The sequence below is a fragment of the Cebus imitator genome, unplaced genomic scaffold (genome assembly GCF_001604975.1).
Source record: "Cebus imitator isolate Cc_AM_T3 unplaced genomic scaffold, Cebus_imitator-1.0 Scaffold136, whole genome shotgun sequence".
NCBI classification, from domain to species: domain Eukaryota; kingdom Metazoa; phylum Chordata; class Mammalia; order Primates; family Cebidae; genus Cebus; species Cebus imitator.
In genome coordinates, this window is record NW_016107451.1 from 760,082 (window position 1) to 772,895 (window position 12,814).

Consider the following 12,814-nt stretch of genomic DNA (forward strand, 5'->3'; position numbering starts at 1 on the left):
TTAGTAGAGACGGGGTTTCACCATGTTGACCAGGATGGTCTCGATCTCTTGACCTCGTGATCCACCCGCCTCGGCCTCCCAAAGTGCTGGGATTACAGGCGTGAGCCACCGCGCCCCGCAGGAATCACTTTTAAAGCAGTATAGCCCAGTATCTAAGTACTGGTGGAAAGAGTCATCATCCTCTTAAAAAACATTTCCCATTATCTCTGACTAACCTCCAAATTTGGATCACAGCTATAATCCCAGCATATCCATCTCTAGTGTGGGTTTAGGTACTTTTCTATTTTGTTTATACTGTTCAAGTCTCTGTCACCAGATTGCTTCCTTTTGGAGGAGAATCAAGATTTCTCTTTTCATTGGGGAGAAGAGAATTGGGGCTTAAATGCTGATTTGTTATACCCCTGGCCTCTTCACAGCAAAGATCTATCTAATGAAGTTTCTCCCACAAGCTGGAAAGGTGACATCTTTCCAAGGGGAGGGATGGGAACAAACATTAGGGCATAGTAGCTAGGCCATGGCTAAAGCATGAGAACCATCTAGAGCTTTCCAGGATTTTCTGAGAGCCCAGACTCTTCCCCAACCCTGAAACTCTAAGAAGGGCTCCACTAAGGGAAACTTTTTTTTTTCTTTTCTTTCTTTCTTTTTTCTTTCTTTCTTTCTTTCTTTATTTATTTATTTTTAATCGAGACAGGGTTTCACTATGTTGGTCAGGCTGGTCTCGAACTCCTGACCTGAAGTGATCCACCAGCCTGGGCCTCCCAAAGTGCTGGAATTACAGGTGTGAGCCACCGTGCCCGGCCTAAGGGAAACTTTTTTTTGAGACTGAGTCTCACTCTGTGGCCCAGGCTGGAGTGCAGTGGCTCCAACTCGGCTCACTGCAGCCTCCTCCTCCCAGGTTCCAGCGATTTTCCTGCTTCAGCCTCCCGAGTAGCTGGGATTACAGGCACGCGCCACCACGCCCAGCTAATTTCCGTATTTTTAGTAGAGATGGGTTTTGGGCTGGCTGGTCTCGAACTCCTGAGCTCCGGTGATCCACCCACTTTGGCCTTCCAAAGTGCTGGGATTACAGGCATGAGGTAAACTTTTATATATAATGTAGACGGCATAGAGAGGAAGAAATCTCGACTCGGAGAAGTTAAGTAACTCACTCAAGGTCACACAGAACTAGGTCCAGACTATTCCAAAATGTATGCTTTCCAAACACCAGGCCCGAAAGCTCCAAAATCAGCACATTTATTTAGTAAACAGCCACGGGTGCCTACAGTGGGCCAGGAACCCGATACCAGGCAGTGGACGAAAGAGAGGGTCTCCTACCCTCGTGGAGTTTACTCACTGGGCACACAATAGCCTCAGAGGCAGGCAGGGGAAGGAGGCCCAACGCATTCTAATCTGCGCTGCGGGTTTGAGCTCTTCAGCTCTCATACGGGAGTGAGTCATTCATATGGGCACTGCCCGCCACCCGAAATGGAAATGGGCTTCTGGGCAGGTCAAGATAAACAAAGTCAGTAGAAGGAAGCACTGCTTCTCCTTCTGAAGTAGGCGACTTTCCTCGAAAGGCAAAAACATCCGAGTGTTACAAACCGTTCTCAAACAAACCCCTGGTCCCTGGGTAAGGAGGTGGGCGTGGAGGGAACAGTGAGGTGTTCGGCGAACCCCTCCGGCTGCTAGCACTCGGTAGCTGGAGGCGCAGCGGAGGGGGCAGCGTCGGACCACAGGAGGGGAAGCTCAGCCCGCACTCACTTGGGACAAGGGGACGCTCTGCCCGCGCGACACCCACCTGCGCCGCCAGAGCTCGCCCGGGCCCCGCCCCCTCCCCCGGCGGCGCGGGCACTGAATGGGCAGCTCCGGTTCCAGCCATCCCCGCCACCCCTCCCCCGGCCTCGAGCTCCCAGCGCCGCTGCCGTCACAGGGCAGGGAGCCGCGGGGCTGCGAAGCAAACAAGCCCAGAGCGCCGGCCGGGCCCCTCGGGCCGAGGGGGGCTGCCCTCCCCCAAGCGAGAAAGGGGAGGGAGGCGCTGCGCGTCCAGGACCCGCCCCGCCCGGCCCAGCTTCGGCCCGGGTGCCCGCGCCGGGGGGTGCGCGCGGACCTTTCTGGCCCCCTGGGCCGCGCGGGCGAGGGCGCGAGCCCCCCGGGGTCCTTGCCTCGACTTACCTCCTTCTTCACGTTCCACAGCAGTTTCTCTTTGACTGCATCCTCCGCGCTGCCCATGGTGTGGCAGGAGGCGGCACCGAGCGGCCCGCCGAGCCCCCGCGCCCTCGCCGCCTCCGCGCCTCTCGGCTCAGCGCCCCACGCGCAAGGCGGAGCCTCCGCCTGCCGCGCTCCCGGCCTGCCGCCGCCGCCGCCGCCGCAGCCACTGCCCGGTGCTCGGCTCCGCAGCCATCTTCCGAGCCCGCACAGACGTCAGGCGGCAGGCCCGGCCCCTTCCCACAGCCGGAGGGGGGTTGCGCACAGCGACGGGGGATCGGGGCGGGGAGAGGCCGCGCGCGTCTGAGGGCGGCAGACCGGGGCGTGCGCCGCGGGGGTCGCTGTCATGGCAACGCGCCCGCTCCCGCCTCGAGGGCGCGAAGCCACATTGTGAGCCGCCTGCCCTGGAGGCCGCGGCTGAGAGCGAGCCTGGGTCCCGCCGAAGGTCCCTTGACTTCTCCCTGCCAGCTCTCCTGACGGGACGGAAAGGGCCGGGGCCCGGGACGAGGTTCCCTGCGGTCCGAGCCTGCCCATGGCGAAGCCAGTGCAGCCTGGCCCCGTGGCCCCTCGGAATCTCGGGCGGCCGTCGCCGAGCCGTCGTCAAGTTTGTGGGAAGATGAGTGGGAGCGCAGCCGCCCGAGCCCGAGGGCCCGAGAGTCGCGGCCAGTCCCCCTCGCCGGGTCGCCACGTCCCACAGGGCCCTTCCGGCCGCTCCGTGGGAGGCGGGGCGCGGGTTGCCGTCACAGGGACCGGCGGGCAAGGTGAGAGAAGTGTCTTCTACGCGATTCCCAAGCCTCGCTGGGGAATCGAGGGAGAGGAAAGGCTGCTCAAAGTGATGAAGAACGCATGCTGTTGCAAACGGAAGAGCAACGCTCCCGAACCCAGGTGACAGGAGCGGCTTGGGCCTCTTCCGCACGAACGCAGCCTTCCAGTCAGCATGTTTCTATGTGATGCAGCTTTATAGCGAAAAGTGAAAATGCAAGGGGCACAAACAGCCCTGCCGGGCCAACAGCCCGAGCCTCCAGAGTCCACATCCGGCGTCTTCTAGCCCCCAACCGCACACAGCGGCGTGGGAAAAGTTCCCACGGCGGCTGGGCGAAGCGGCGAACGAGGCGCTCTGGAGCGGCTGGAAAAGACCGTCGCCAGGGGGCGCAGGGGGCGCAGGGGGCGCAGGGGGCGCAGGAGGCGCAGGAGGCGCAGGTAGCGCAGGGAACCCCGCCCCCCCGGAGGGACCGCCCCCGTGGACGGGACCGGAAGCGCTCGGCCTGGCCCGGAAGTGTTGCAGACTCCGAACACGCGCGCTGCGGTATGGCGGCCCACCGGCCCGGCCCGCTGAAGCAGCAGAATAAAGCTCACAAAGGCGGGCGGCATCGGGGTCGGGGATCAGCACAGCGGGACGGCAAGGGTAAGAAGGTAGCGTAGAAGATAGAAGGGCTATTTGGCCGTTATTAAGTCTTTTTCCCCATGCCCAGACTGAGCTGCTGTCTCCCGTCTGGGCCCCACGCGAAAGGCCCTTTCAAGGTGGGCGGAGAGGGGTCCCTTTTCCTGACATTATTGTGGGACCGATCACAACAGCCCCTTCTAATCTGCTCTCCAGGCCGTCTGGCACTGAAAACCCTAAGCAAGAAGGTGAGAAAAGAACTCAGCAGAGTCGACCAGAGGCATCGCGCCAGCCAGCTCCGAAAGCAGAAGAAGGAGGCGGTGAGAGGAGCGGGGTTTGGGAGTGTGGCTCCTCTGCCCTTTTAAGTGGCTAATGCCTCGAACTGGAAAATGAGACCGGGTGGAGGATCCAGGGACAGAGAATAGCCCTAGAGCACATGTCGAGTGTGCAGGTCTGGCATTCCTTTATTTGGTCAGAATTCCTGCCACCCCGCCGGCATACGTGGGACCTTTTACCAGAGAGACGCTGGTTGTGGGTGGGGGGAAATGCAATGCTGGAGTGAAGTACTGAGATGTTGAGATGTTCTCGGGTATCTGTTTTCAGGTTCTGGCAGAGAAGAGACAGCTGGGTAGCAAGGATGGCCCTCCTCATCAGGTACTGGTGGTGCCCCTGCACAACAGAATTTCCCTGCCAGAGGCCATTCAGCTGCTTCAGCATAGGGACACTGGAAGAGTACACTTGAATGAATTGGGAAACACCCACAGCTTTATGCTACTATGCCCCCGCCTGAAACATCGGTGGTTTTTCACTTCAGCAAGACCAGGTTAGAGTATACAACAATGTTTTCTATTGTGTTTGAGTAGTGGTAATATTTTTTTAGCATAATGTGCTGCTGCCAACCTCCCCTTCTTACTTCTGTCTCCAGGGGATCTACACACTGTGTTAGACATGGCTAAAGTAGCTGATACCATCCTCTTCTTACTTGATCCACTTGAAGGCTGGGACAGCACCGGCGATTACTGTCTTTCCTGCCTCTTTGCCCAGGGGCTTCCCACCTATAGTAAGTGAGTTAGCATTTATTGTGCACCTGTATTTGGTACAGGAATACAACTGATGGGTCATATTCAGCTGGTGGTGGGGTGTACACATACGGATTAAAGTTGGTCCATTGTTTACAGATTCTCACTCAGGATGCCTTTTTGTTTTTGGTTGTCCTTTGCCTAGAGAAGGATATGAAGTAGGGCTGGGCGCGGTGGCTCAAGCCTGTAATCCCAGCACTTTGGGAGGCCGAGGCGGGTGGATCCACGAGGTCAAGAGATCGAGACCATCCTGGTCAACATGGTGAAACCCCGTCTCTACTAAAACTACAAAAAATTAGCTGGGCATGGTGGCGCGTGCCTGTAATCCCAGCGACTCAGGAGGCTGGGGCAGGAGAATTGCCTGAACCCGGGAGGCGGAGGTTGCGGTGAGCCAAGATCGCGCCATTGCACTCCAGCCTGGGTAACAAGAGCGAAACTCCATCTCAAAAAAAAAAAAAAAAAAAAAGAGAAGGATATGAAGTTTGAGTTCACTGTGAAATTCCTTTAGGGTAGTTAAGTGTTGGGTTTCCCAGTGATCTCTGGGCTTGCAACTGAGCTGTTAGGTTGTGAACTGCAGGGTTGTTTTTTTGTTTTTTTTTTTAAGACAGAGTTTTGCTCTTGTTGCCCAGGCTGGAGTGCAATGGTGTTGGGCCACCACAGCCTCCGCCTCCTGGGTTCAAGCAATTCTGCCTCAGCCTCCTGAGAAGCTGGGATACAAGCATGCACCACTATGCCCGGCTAATTTTATATTTCGAGTAGAGACAGAGTTTCTCCATGTTGGTCAGGCTGGTCTCGAACTCCCGACCTCAGGTGATCCACCCACCTCAGTCTCCCAAAGTGCTGGGATTACAGGTGTGAACCACGGTGCCTGACCTTAAGGGAGATTTTTATGTAATGAAGCAATAGGTCACAAAGCATTTTCTCTTTTGCTTACAGCACTAGCTGTCCAGGGGATTTCTGGCCTCCCACTGAAGAAACAAATAGACGCGAGGAAGAAGCTAAGTAAAGCAGTGGAGAAGCGCTTTCCAGATAACAAACTCCTCTTGTTAGACACTCAGCAGGAGGCAGAGATGCTGCTTAGGCAGTTGGCTAACCAGAAGCAACAGCATCTTGCTTTTCGGGACCGGCGAGCCTACCTGTTTGCCCATGCTGTTGATTTTGTTCCTAGTGAAGGGAATAACTTGGTGGGCAACTTGAAAATTTCAGGCTATGTTCGAGGGCAGACTCTGAATGTAAACAGTTTGCTGCATATCGTTGGACATGGCGATTTCCAGATGAAACAGATAGATGCCCCTGTGGACCCTTTCCCTTTAAATCCTAGAGTAATTAAATCCCAGAAGGACCCAGACATGGCAATGGAGGTAAGACTGATTTTTTTTGTTTCTGTTTTTTGAGGGGGGAAGACATATTCTTAATTCATATTCATACGAAAGTTGTCACAGTGTACTGAAAAATGTCGCATCTGGAGTTAAAAGAGAAAGACAAAACAAGTTGGCACAGGAAGGAAACTTAAATTCAGAGAAGACAGTTTTGTGCATTTAGGGGATTGAGAAGACTGTCAGTCTGAAGTAAGGCAATCGTCAGTTATAAATATGTTGGTAAATTACATATTTATCCAGCACTTTATATACTCTGCACTGCAACTGGCTCTGAGTTTATAGAAGACACTCACGGCGTGGTTGCTTTCCTTAAGGGACTTAATTGGGCTGGAACAAAATGGCACCTGTAAAATAGAGATAGCATATAGTTGAGGTACGGACCTACTATGGAAGTTTAGAAAGTAGACTAGCAAGCTTTACAGAAGAGATCAGACTTGAGCTAGGTGTTGAGAAGGATGAATGTGATTTATGAGTTGAAGAGGGATAAAAGAATATACTAGAAGATAAAGACAATATGAATCTAGTCACAGTGGTGGATTAAAGGGTTTATTTGAACTTTGAAGAAATCAACTTGATGGGAGTGAGGTATGTGATAAACGGGTAGGAGTAGGGACAGAATCAGAAAGACCTCAAGAGCCAAGCAGAGTTAAAATACCCTGGAAATGGCTGGGTGTGTGACTCACATCTCTAATCCCAGCACTTTGGGAAGCTGAGGCAGGTGGATCACCTGAGGTCGGGAGTTTGAGACCAGCCTGACCAACATGGAGAAGCACTGTCTCTACTAAAAATACAAAATTAGCTGGGTGTGGTAGCGCATGCCTGTAATCTGGCTGAGGCAGGAGAATCACTTGAACCCAGGAGGTGGAAGTTGCAGTGACCCATTACACTCCAGCTTGAACAAGAGTGAGACTGTCAAAAAAAAAAAAAAAAAAAAAAACCTGGAAATTAGAAAATGGTCATTTGAAAAATTTTTACAAGTTTTGGCATTTTGTTGCATTCATTTTCTACATGAGGATTGGTATTTCTGGGTCTTTCTGGTTACTGTGTTTGATTTAGGAGATTTTTGGTTAATGGTTGACTATCACCTGCTTTTGGTTTTCAGATTTGTGCTACGGATACTGTAGATGATATGGAAGAAGACCTAAAGGTCCTAATGAAGGCAGACCCTGATAAACAGGAATCCTTGCAAACAGAGGTTATCCCAGATCCAATGGAGGGGGAGCAAACATGGCCCACTGAGGAGGAGCTGAGTGAGGCAAAGGGTTGGTATTGGTAAACTTGTTTGTAATTCATCTGACCTGGAATTGTGGATTTCCTGTAGCTCTTCGGAGTGAGGACCATATGGGATAGAGCGGGATGGGGATATACTGTAGTTGAAAGTCTGTCCTCACTCTCAAATGCTGTATGTTTTCACTAAACAAACATTAGACACAGCTTTGTTCCATTTCCCAAAATTACTTGTGTTAATGTTTTATCATGAACAGATAAACAACTCTGGATTCATTGCAGGGCTTATTTAGCTGTGTAAGTATTGCTAGTTGTGAGGCAACTGAATTAAATTTGGAAGTAGTTCTGTTACAGTGTCTGCTGGAATTTCCCATGTTGGCAGCAGTGTCTAGTGCCTTGCCTGAGTGAGAGTAACCAGAGGCATAGGGAAAGGAGGTCTATAATTTACTTAATTTGTTTGGGCCTTTACAGATTTCTTGAAGGAAAGTTCTAAGGTGGTAAAGAAGGTCCCCAAAGGAACATCCAGTTACCAAGCTGAATGGATTTTGGATAGTGGCAGCCAAAGTGATGGGGAAGGAGATGAATATGATGACATGGAACATGAGGATTTTATGGAAGAAGAATCTCAGGTAAGGAAATGAAGCCTTAGACCATTTCTATGTCTAGCTTCAACCATAAGGCGAAGTGCAATTGTGATCTTGAGGGGTGTGTATGGTTAGTTTCTTAGGAATGACTCTGTAGTTACCAGGAATAAGGCTTTTGTTTTCCACTTTAGGCTGTATTAGAATTTATGTTGGTTGGGAATAGGTATTTAATAAAATTATTTTACTCTTAGCTTATTGGCCTTTAGGGTAGAGACGGGTGTGGATTTCTTCTGAAATAAGTAATCCTTTATTCTACAGGATGAGAGTAGTGAAGAAGAAGAGGAAGAATATGAAACTATGACTATAGGGGAGTCTGTGCATGATGATCTTTATGATAAGAAAGTAGATGAAGAAGCTGAGGCAAAAATGTTGGAGAAATATAAACAAGAAAGACTGGAAGAGATGTTTCCAGATGAGGTGGACACCCCCCGTGACGTGGCTGCTAGAATTCGGTTAGTCAGCAAGTCTAAATTAAGTCAATAGGTTTTTAAAAACTTGGCTCAGAGCTATGTCACTGTGATGCAGAAGAAGAAAAACACATTTTTCCTGCTCCTGAAGAGCTAACGTTTAATATGGGAAAGCAAGACATACATACATACAGGAAATGGTAATTATAATGACGTTCTAGACTGTGGTACAGACTACTATTACAGGACTTTAATGAAGGAAAAATACTAAGGTTAATTAGCAAATACTTCTTCCCAAAGGAGCCAATACTCAATTGAAATATATAATGTTTGGAGATTTTAGGGGGTTTGGGTAGAATAGCAGAAGTAGAAGAGTGAAGATGTAGATGATTCTATCTGTTCCGGAGGTGAGTGACTAAAGCCAGTGAATTAATTTTGGATATTAAGGAGATAAGGCTATGTGTGAAGCCATTCTCGCATTGCTATAAAGAAGTACCAGAGACTGCGTAATTTATAAAGTAAAGAGATTTAATTGGCTCATGGTTCTGCAGGCTGTACAGGAAGCATGGTGCTGGCATCTGTTCAGCTTCTGGGGCAGCCTGAAGAAACTTACAATCATGGCAGAAGGCAGAGGGGGAGCAAGTCATGTCACATGGCCGGAGTAGGAACAGGAGAGCGAGGCAGGAGGTGCTAACACTTCTAAACAACCAGATCTCATGAGAACTCACCAATGGGGATGGTGCTAAGCCATTCATGAGAAAACCTCTCCCATAATCCAGTCATCTCCCACCAGGCTTCGCCTCCAACATTGGAGATTATATTTCAATATGAGATTTGGGCAGAGACACACATCTGAACTATACCAGCTCATTACCAAACATCTTTTTTGTCAGGGAGCCACTATAAATCCTTTGTCTTTTGTCAGTGGGAAGCTTGGGTTTGGTTCTGATATAACTTGTTACAAGTTGTTTTGCAGTGTGGTCTTGGTTTAAGCTGTTAGTTTATTTTGAGAGATAGTGATTGGAGTTCTTTTCAGCTAGATCATTAGCCATTTTAGCAGTGACTTGAGTCTATGTATATAACACCATATAAATCTGATTTAATTTCTTTAAAATCTTCAATATTCTAGATTTCAGAAATACAGAGGCCTCAAGAGCTTCCGGACATCTCCATGGGATCCTAAGGAAAACCTTCCTCAAGAGTATGCTCGGATATTTCAGTTTCAGAACTTTACTAATAGCAGGAAAAGCATCTTTAAGGAGATTGAAGAAAAAGAGGTTGAAGGAGCTGAGGTATCTGCCCTCCTTGTCCATCTTGTATGTTGCTTTCATTTGTCAACATGCTCCCACTTTACTCCTTCTCTTGGCATGGAAATATGTTGTGTTGGGGGATTGGGGGAGCCCCTGAGTCATCGACAAGAATGATACTGGAAACAGGCCAGGTGCGGTGGCTCACATCTGTAATCCCAACACTTTGGGAGGCCGAGGTGGGCAGGCAACTTGAGGTCAGGAGTTTGAGAGCAGCCTGGCCAACATGGAGAAACCCCTTCTCTACTAAAAATACAAAATTAGCTGGGTGTGGTGGCTCATGCCTGTAATCCTAGCCACTTGGGAGGCTGAGGCAGGAGAATTGCTTGAACCCAGGAGGCGGAGGAGGTTGCAGTGAACAGAGATCGTGCCATTGCACTTGTGCCTGGGCGACAGTGACTCCATCTCAAAAAGAGGTCTCCGCCATGTTAAATGAAAAAATGTAATCTGGGTAGTAAAGCCATCTTGAAGGGTGGGGTTGGCTTTAAAAAGGTCATCTGAACGACTCACCATATTTGGAGAAAGCTTCCCCATTATTAGGATTTTGAGGGGTAACTCCATTGCTTTCTGCTTTCTTATGGCAGGTTGGCTGGTATGTCACAATTCATGTCTCTGAAGTTCCTGTCTCAGTGGTCGAGCACTTCAGGCAAGGAGCACCCTTGATTGCATTTTCTTTACTACCTCATGAACAGAAGGTAAATGAGTGTCTTGTGGGAAAATGGGGAATTTTGAAACTTTCCAGCTGCTTCTGATAGTCTAAAATTCTGTTTTTGTGACTAACATTCTGCTCATAGAGATGCAAAAAGTCTGCCTTTCTGATTAGGAATTGGAGAATAATAGAGAAGTCAGTGATGGTTTTATTCGTACTGTCTGAACCTGTCTGAAGCATCTCAGTGATGCAATCTCTGTGTGGTTCTGAGACTTCTCCAAGTATGTTTTTCAGACCAGATTTAGAACAAGGGTGGCAGCCTTAAACATAAAGGTTTATGCCAAGGTGCAGATCTCTCTTCTCTTGGTGGCCAACAGTTGTATATATCATAGTTCAGGAAGAAGGGGCTTGAGCGAGTGTGTTTTTGAGATTGTGGTGAGTGTCTTGAAGGCCACTGATTTTTGTCGCAGATGTTGAGCTCTTTTTCTGCTAGATGCAGAAAGGTAAGTTAGCATTGAAGGGTGCATGAAAGCTCTGATGAGCCTATGTTTGGCTTAAATGTCAGTCATTGGTGGAGGTAAAGGATGAATCTGTGTTACTGCATCTATACTCCACCCATTTATTAGCATTGTCAGTTCTTAGAATGAATCTGAATCTGCTAGTTTGGTTTGCCTTCTTTCAAGTTAGGCAATTGTATTCTTAGACTATGAAGATTTTTGTTTTTCTTACTTGGTTCTCAGATGTCAGTATTGAATATGGTGGTGAGGCGTGACCCTGGCAACACTGAACCTGTAAAAGCCAAGGAAGAACTCATATTCCATTGCGGATTCAGGCGCTTCCGAGCCTCGCCTTTATTTTCTCAGCACACTGCAGGTTAGCGGTGGGGAACCTGGGTTCTTGTCCATCTTGTCTTTTGGGAAACTGACTTGTGGTGAAGGGGTGCAGAAGGGTCAGTTTCAAAATCTTATATCTCTGGATTAGAGGTATTCTCCATACTCTGGCTAAAGAGCCAATGATGTTTTTACTCAAAATGTCTGAACCTGTCTGAAGCATCCTAGTGATGCAACCTGTGTTGTACTGAGGCTTTTTTGCCATGAATATTTGTTCCAGAGTAGGTTTTGAGTAGAAGTTGGCAGCTTTATAAAAAGGGCATTAGGCTGGGTGCAGTGACTCACACATATAATGCCAAAACTGGCATTAGAATGGGTGAATTAAAGATGAAAAAAAAAAAGCCAAGATTTAATCATCCTTTTATTGTTTCAAAATAGTTCTGATTTTTTTTTAAGGATGAAATAACTATTTTCATATTTTAGACAACTGGGAAAATAATGTAAAAATAAAATTACCTTAGAAAATTCATTATTACTTTATACATTTTCATCTAGATCTCTCTTTTTTTTTTTTAAACGCAATTGGGATTGTAATTGTAAATATGGTGTTAAACATTGCATTTATCACTTAGTTGATTTTGATCAATTTTCCATAAGATTAATTAATGACTTTTTTTTTTTGAGATGCCCTGCCACCCAGGCTGGAGTGCACTGGTGCAATCTCAGCTCACTTTAACCTCTGCCTCCTGGGTTCAAGCGATTCTCCTGCCTCAGCCTCCCAGGTAGCTGGGATTACAGGTGCATACCACCACACCCAGCTAAATGACACTTTTAAGGCTTTGTTGTCATTTGCATATATTCTGGTATATGTGATGTACTGATATTTATTTGACTGTCTATGTGTGAGCACTTAGGCTATTTCTTCTTCTTCTTCTTTTTTTTTTTTGACTGAGTCTTACTCTGTTGCCCAGGCTGGAGTGCGGTGGCATGATCTCAACTCACTGCAACCTCCACCTCCCAGGTTAAAGTGATTCTTCTGCCTCAGCCTCCTGAGTAGCTGGGACTATAGGCGCAAGCCACCCTGCGCCTGGCTAATTTTTGTGTTTTTAGTAGAAATGGTGTTTCCCCAATTGGCCAGACTGGTTTTGAACTCCTGACTTCGTGATCTGCCTGCATTGGCCTACTGAATCGCTGGGATTACAGGCATGAGCCACTGCGCCCAGCCTCACTTAGGCTATTTCTAATATTTTGCCCTGAATTATATCTGTATGCATAAAATGTTGTTTACTTCTTTGCTTATTTTGTAAAGGCAGATCCTTAGAACTGGAACTAAATCAAAGTCTCAGTTCCAGAGACTGAGGCAGGAGGATCGCTTGAGGTCAGGTGTGAGACTCTTGTCTCTACAATTTTTTTTTTTTGAGACAGAGTCCTGCTCTGTCACCCTGCTGGAGTGCAGTAGCATGATCTCTGCTCACTGCAGCCTCCACCTCTCGGGTTCAAGTGATTCTGGTGCTTCAGCCTCCGGAGTAGCTTGGACCACCAGCAAGTGCCATCACGCCCAACTAATTTTTGTATTTTTAGTAGAGATGGGGTTTTTCCATGTTGGCCAGGCTGGTCTCAAACTCTTGACCTCAGGTGATCCACATGCCTTGGCCTTCCAAAGTGTTGGGATTTGCAGGCATGAGCTACCATGTCTGGCCTCTACAAAAAAAATTTTTTTTTTTTTT

At 48.4% G+C, this 12,814-nt stretch overlaps 2 protein-coding genes, 1 long non-coding RNA gene and 2 other non-coding genes across 10 annotated transcripts in view; 3 read left to right on the forward strand and 2 right to left on the reverse strand.

The window, feature by feature from the left end:
• SGSM2 (small G protein signaling modulator 2) overlaps window positions 1-3,140 on the reverse strand; it is a 48,337-nt gene extending 45,197 nt beyond the window's left edge. For 2 of the 4 annotated variants that reach the window (XM_037743154.1, XM_037743155.1), the window contains exon 1: window positions 2,152-3,140. In XM_037743154.1, the coding sequence (XP_037599082.1) occupies window positions 2,152-2,208 (57 nt within the window). In that variant the 5' untranslated portion in view covers window positions 2,209-3,140. The remainder of the gene's footprint in view (window positions 1-2,151) is intronic. The other 2 variants (XM_017541633.2, XM_017541632.2) reach the window with 1 other exon arrangement.
• A 299-nt stretch (window positions 3,141-3,439) lies between these two features.
• The window catches only part of TSR1 (TSR1 ribosome maturation factor), a 12,993-nt gene continuing 3,618 nt past the window's right edge, over window positions 3,440-12,814 (forward strand). The window contains exons 1-11 of one of the 3 annotated variants that reach the window (XM_017541635.2): window positions 3,440-3,589; window positions 3,782-3,885; window positions 4,169-4,388; window positions 4,491-4,625; window positions 5,581-6,005; window positions 7,126-7,285; window positions 7,722-7,879; window positions 8,153-8,346; window positions 9,431-9,593; window positions 10,193-10,303; window positions 10,998-11,130. In XM_017541635.2, coding sequence (XP_017397124.1) covers window positions 3,493-3,589; window positions 3,782-3,885; window positions 4,169-4,388; window positions 4,491-4,625; window positions 5,581-6,005; window positions 7,126-7,285; window positions 7,722-7,879; window positions 8,153-8,346; window positions 9,431-9,593; window positions 10,193-10,303; window positions 10,998-11,130 — 1,900 coding nt within the window. In that variant the 5' untranslated portion in view covers window positions 3,440-3,492. Of the gene's footprint in view, window positions 3,598-3,781; window positions 3,886-4,168; window positions 4,389-4,490; window positions 4,626-5,580; window positions 6,006-7,125; window positions 7,286-7,721; window positions 7,880-8,152; window positions 8,347-9,430; window positions 9,594-10,192; window positions 10,304-10,997; window positions 11,131-12,814 lie in introns of all 3 variants that reach the window. The other 2 variants (XM_017541634.2, XM_037743156.1) reach the window with 2 other exon arrangements.
• On the reverse strand, window positions 6,001-10,197 carry LOC108313309. The gene is made up of 2 exons (XR_001829022.2): window positions 10,119-10,197; window positions 6,001-6,367 (listed from the first exon to the last, which is right to left on the reverse strand). It is a non-coding gene; the product is annotated as an uncharacterized LOC108313309 (long non-coding RNA).
• LOC119473173 lies at window positions 10,446-10,540 on the forward strand. Its single transcript, XR_005202377.1, has one exon. It is a non-coding gene; the product is annotated as a small nucleolar RNA SNORD91 family (small nucleolar RNA).
• Window positions 11,259-11,351, forward strand: LOC119473172. Its single transcript, XR_005202376.1, has one exon. It is a non-coding gene; the product is annotated as a small nucleolar RNA SNORD91 family (small nucleolar RNA).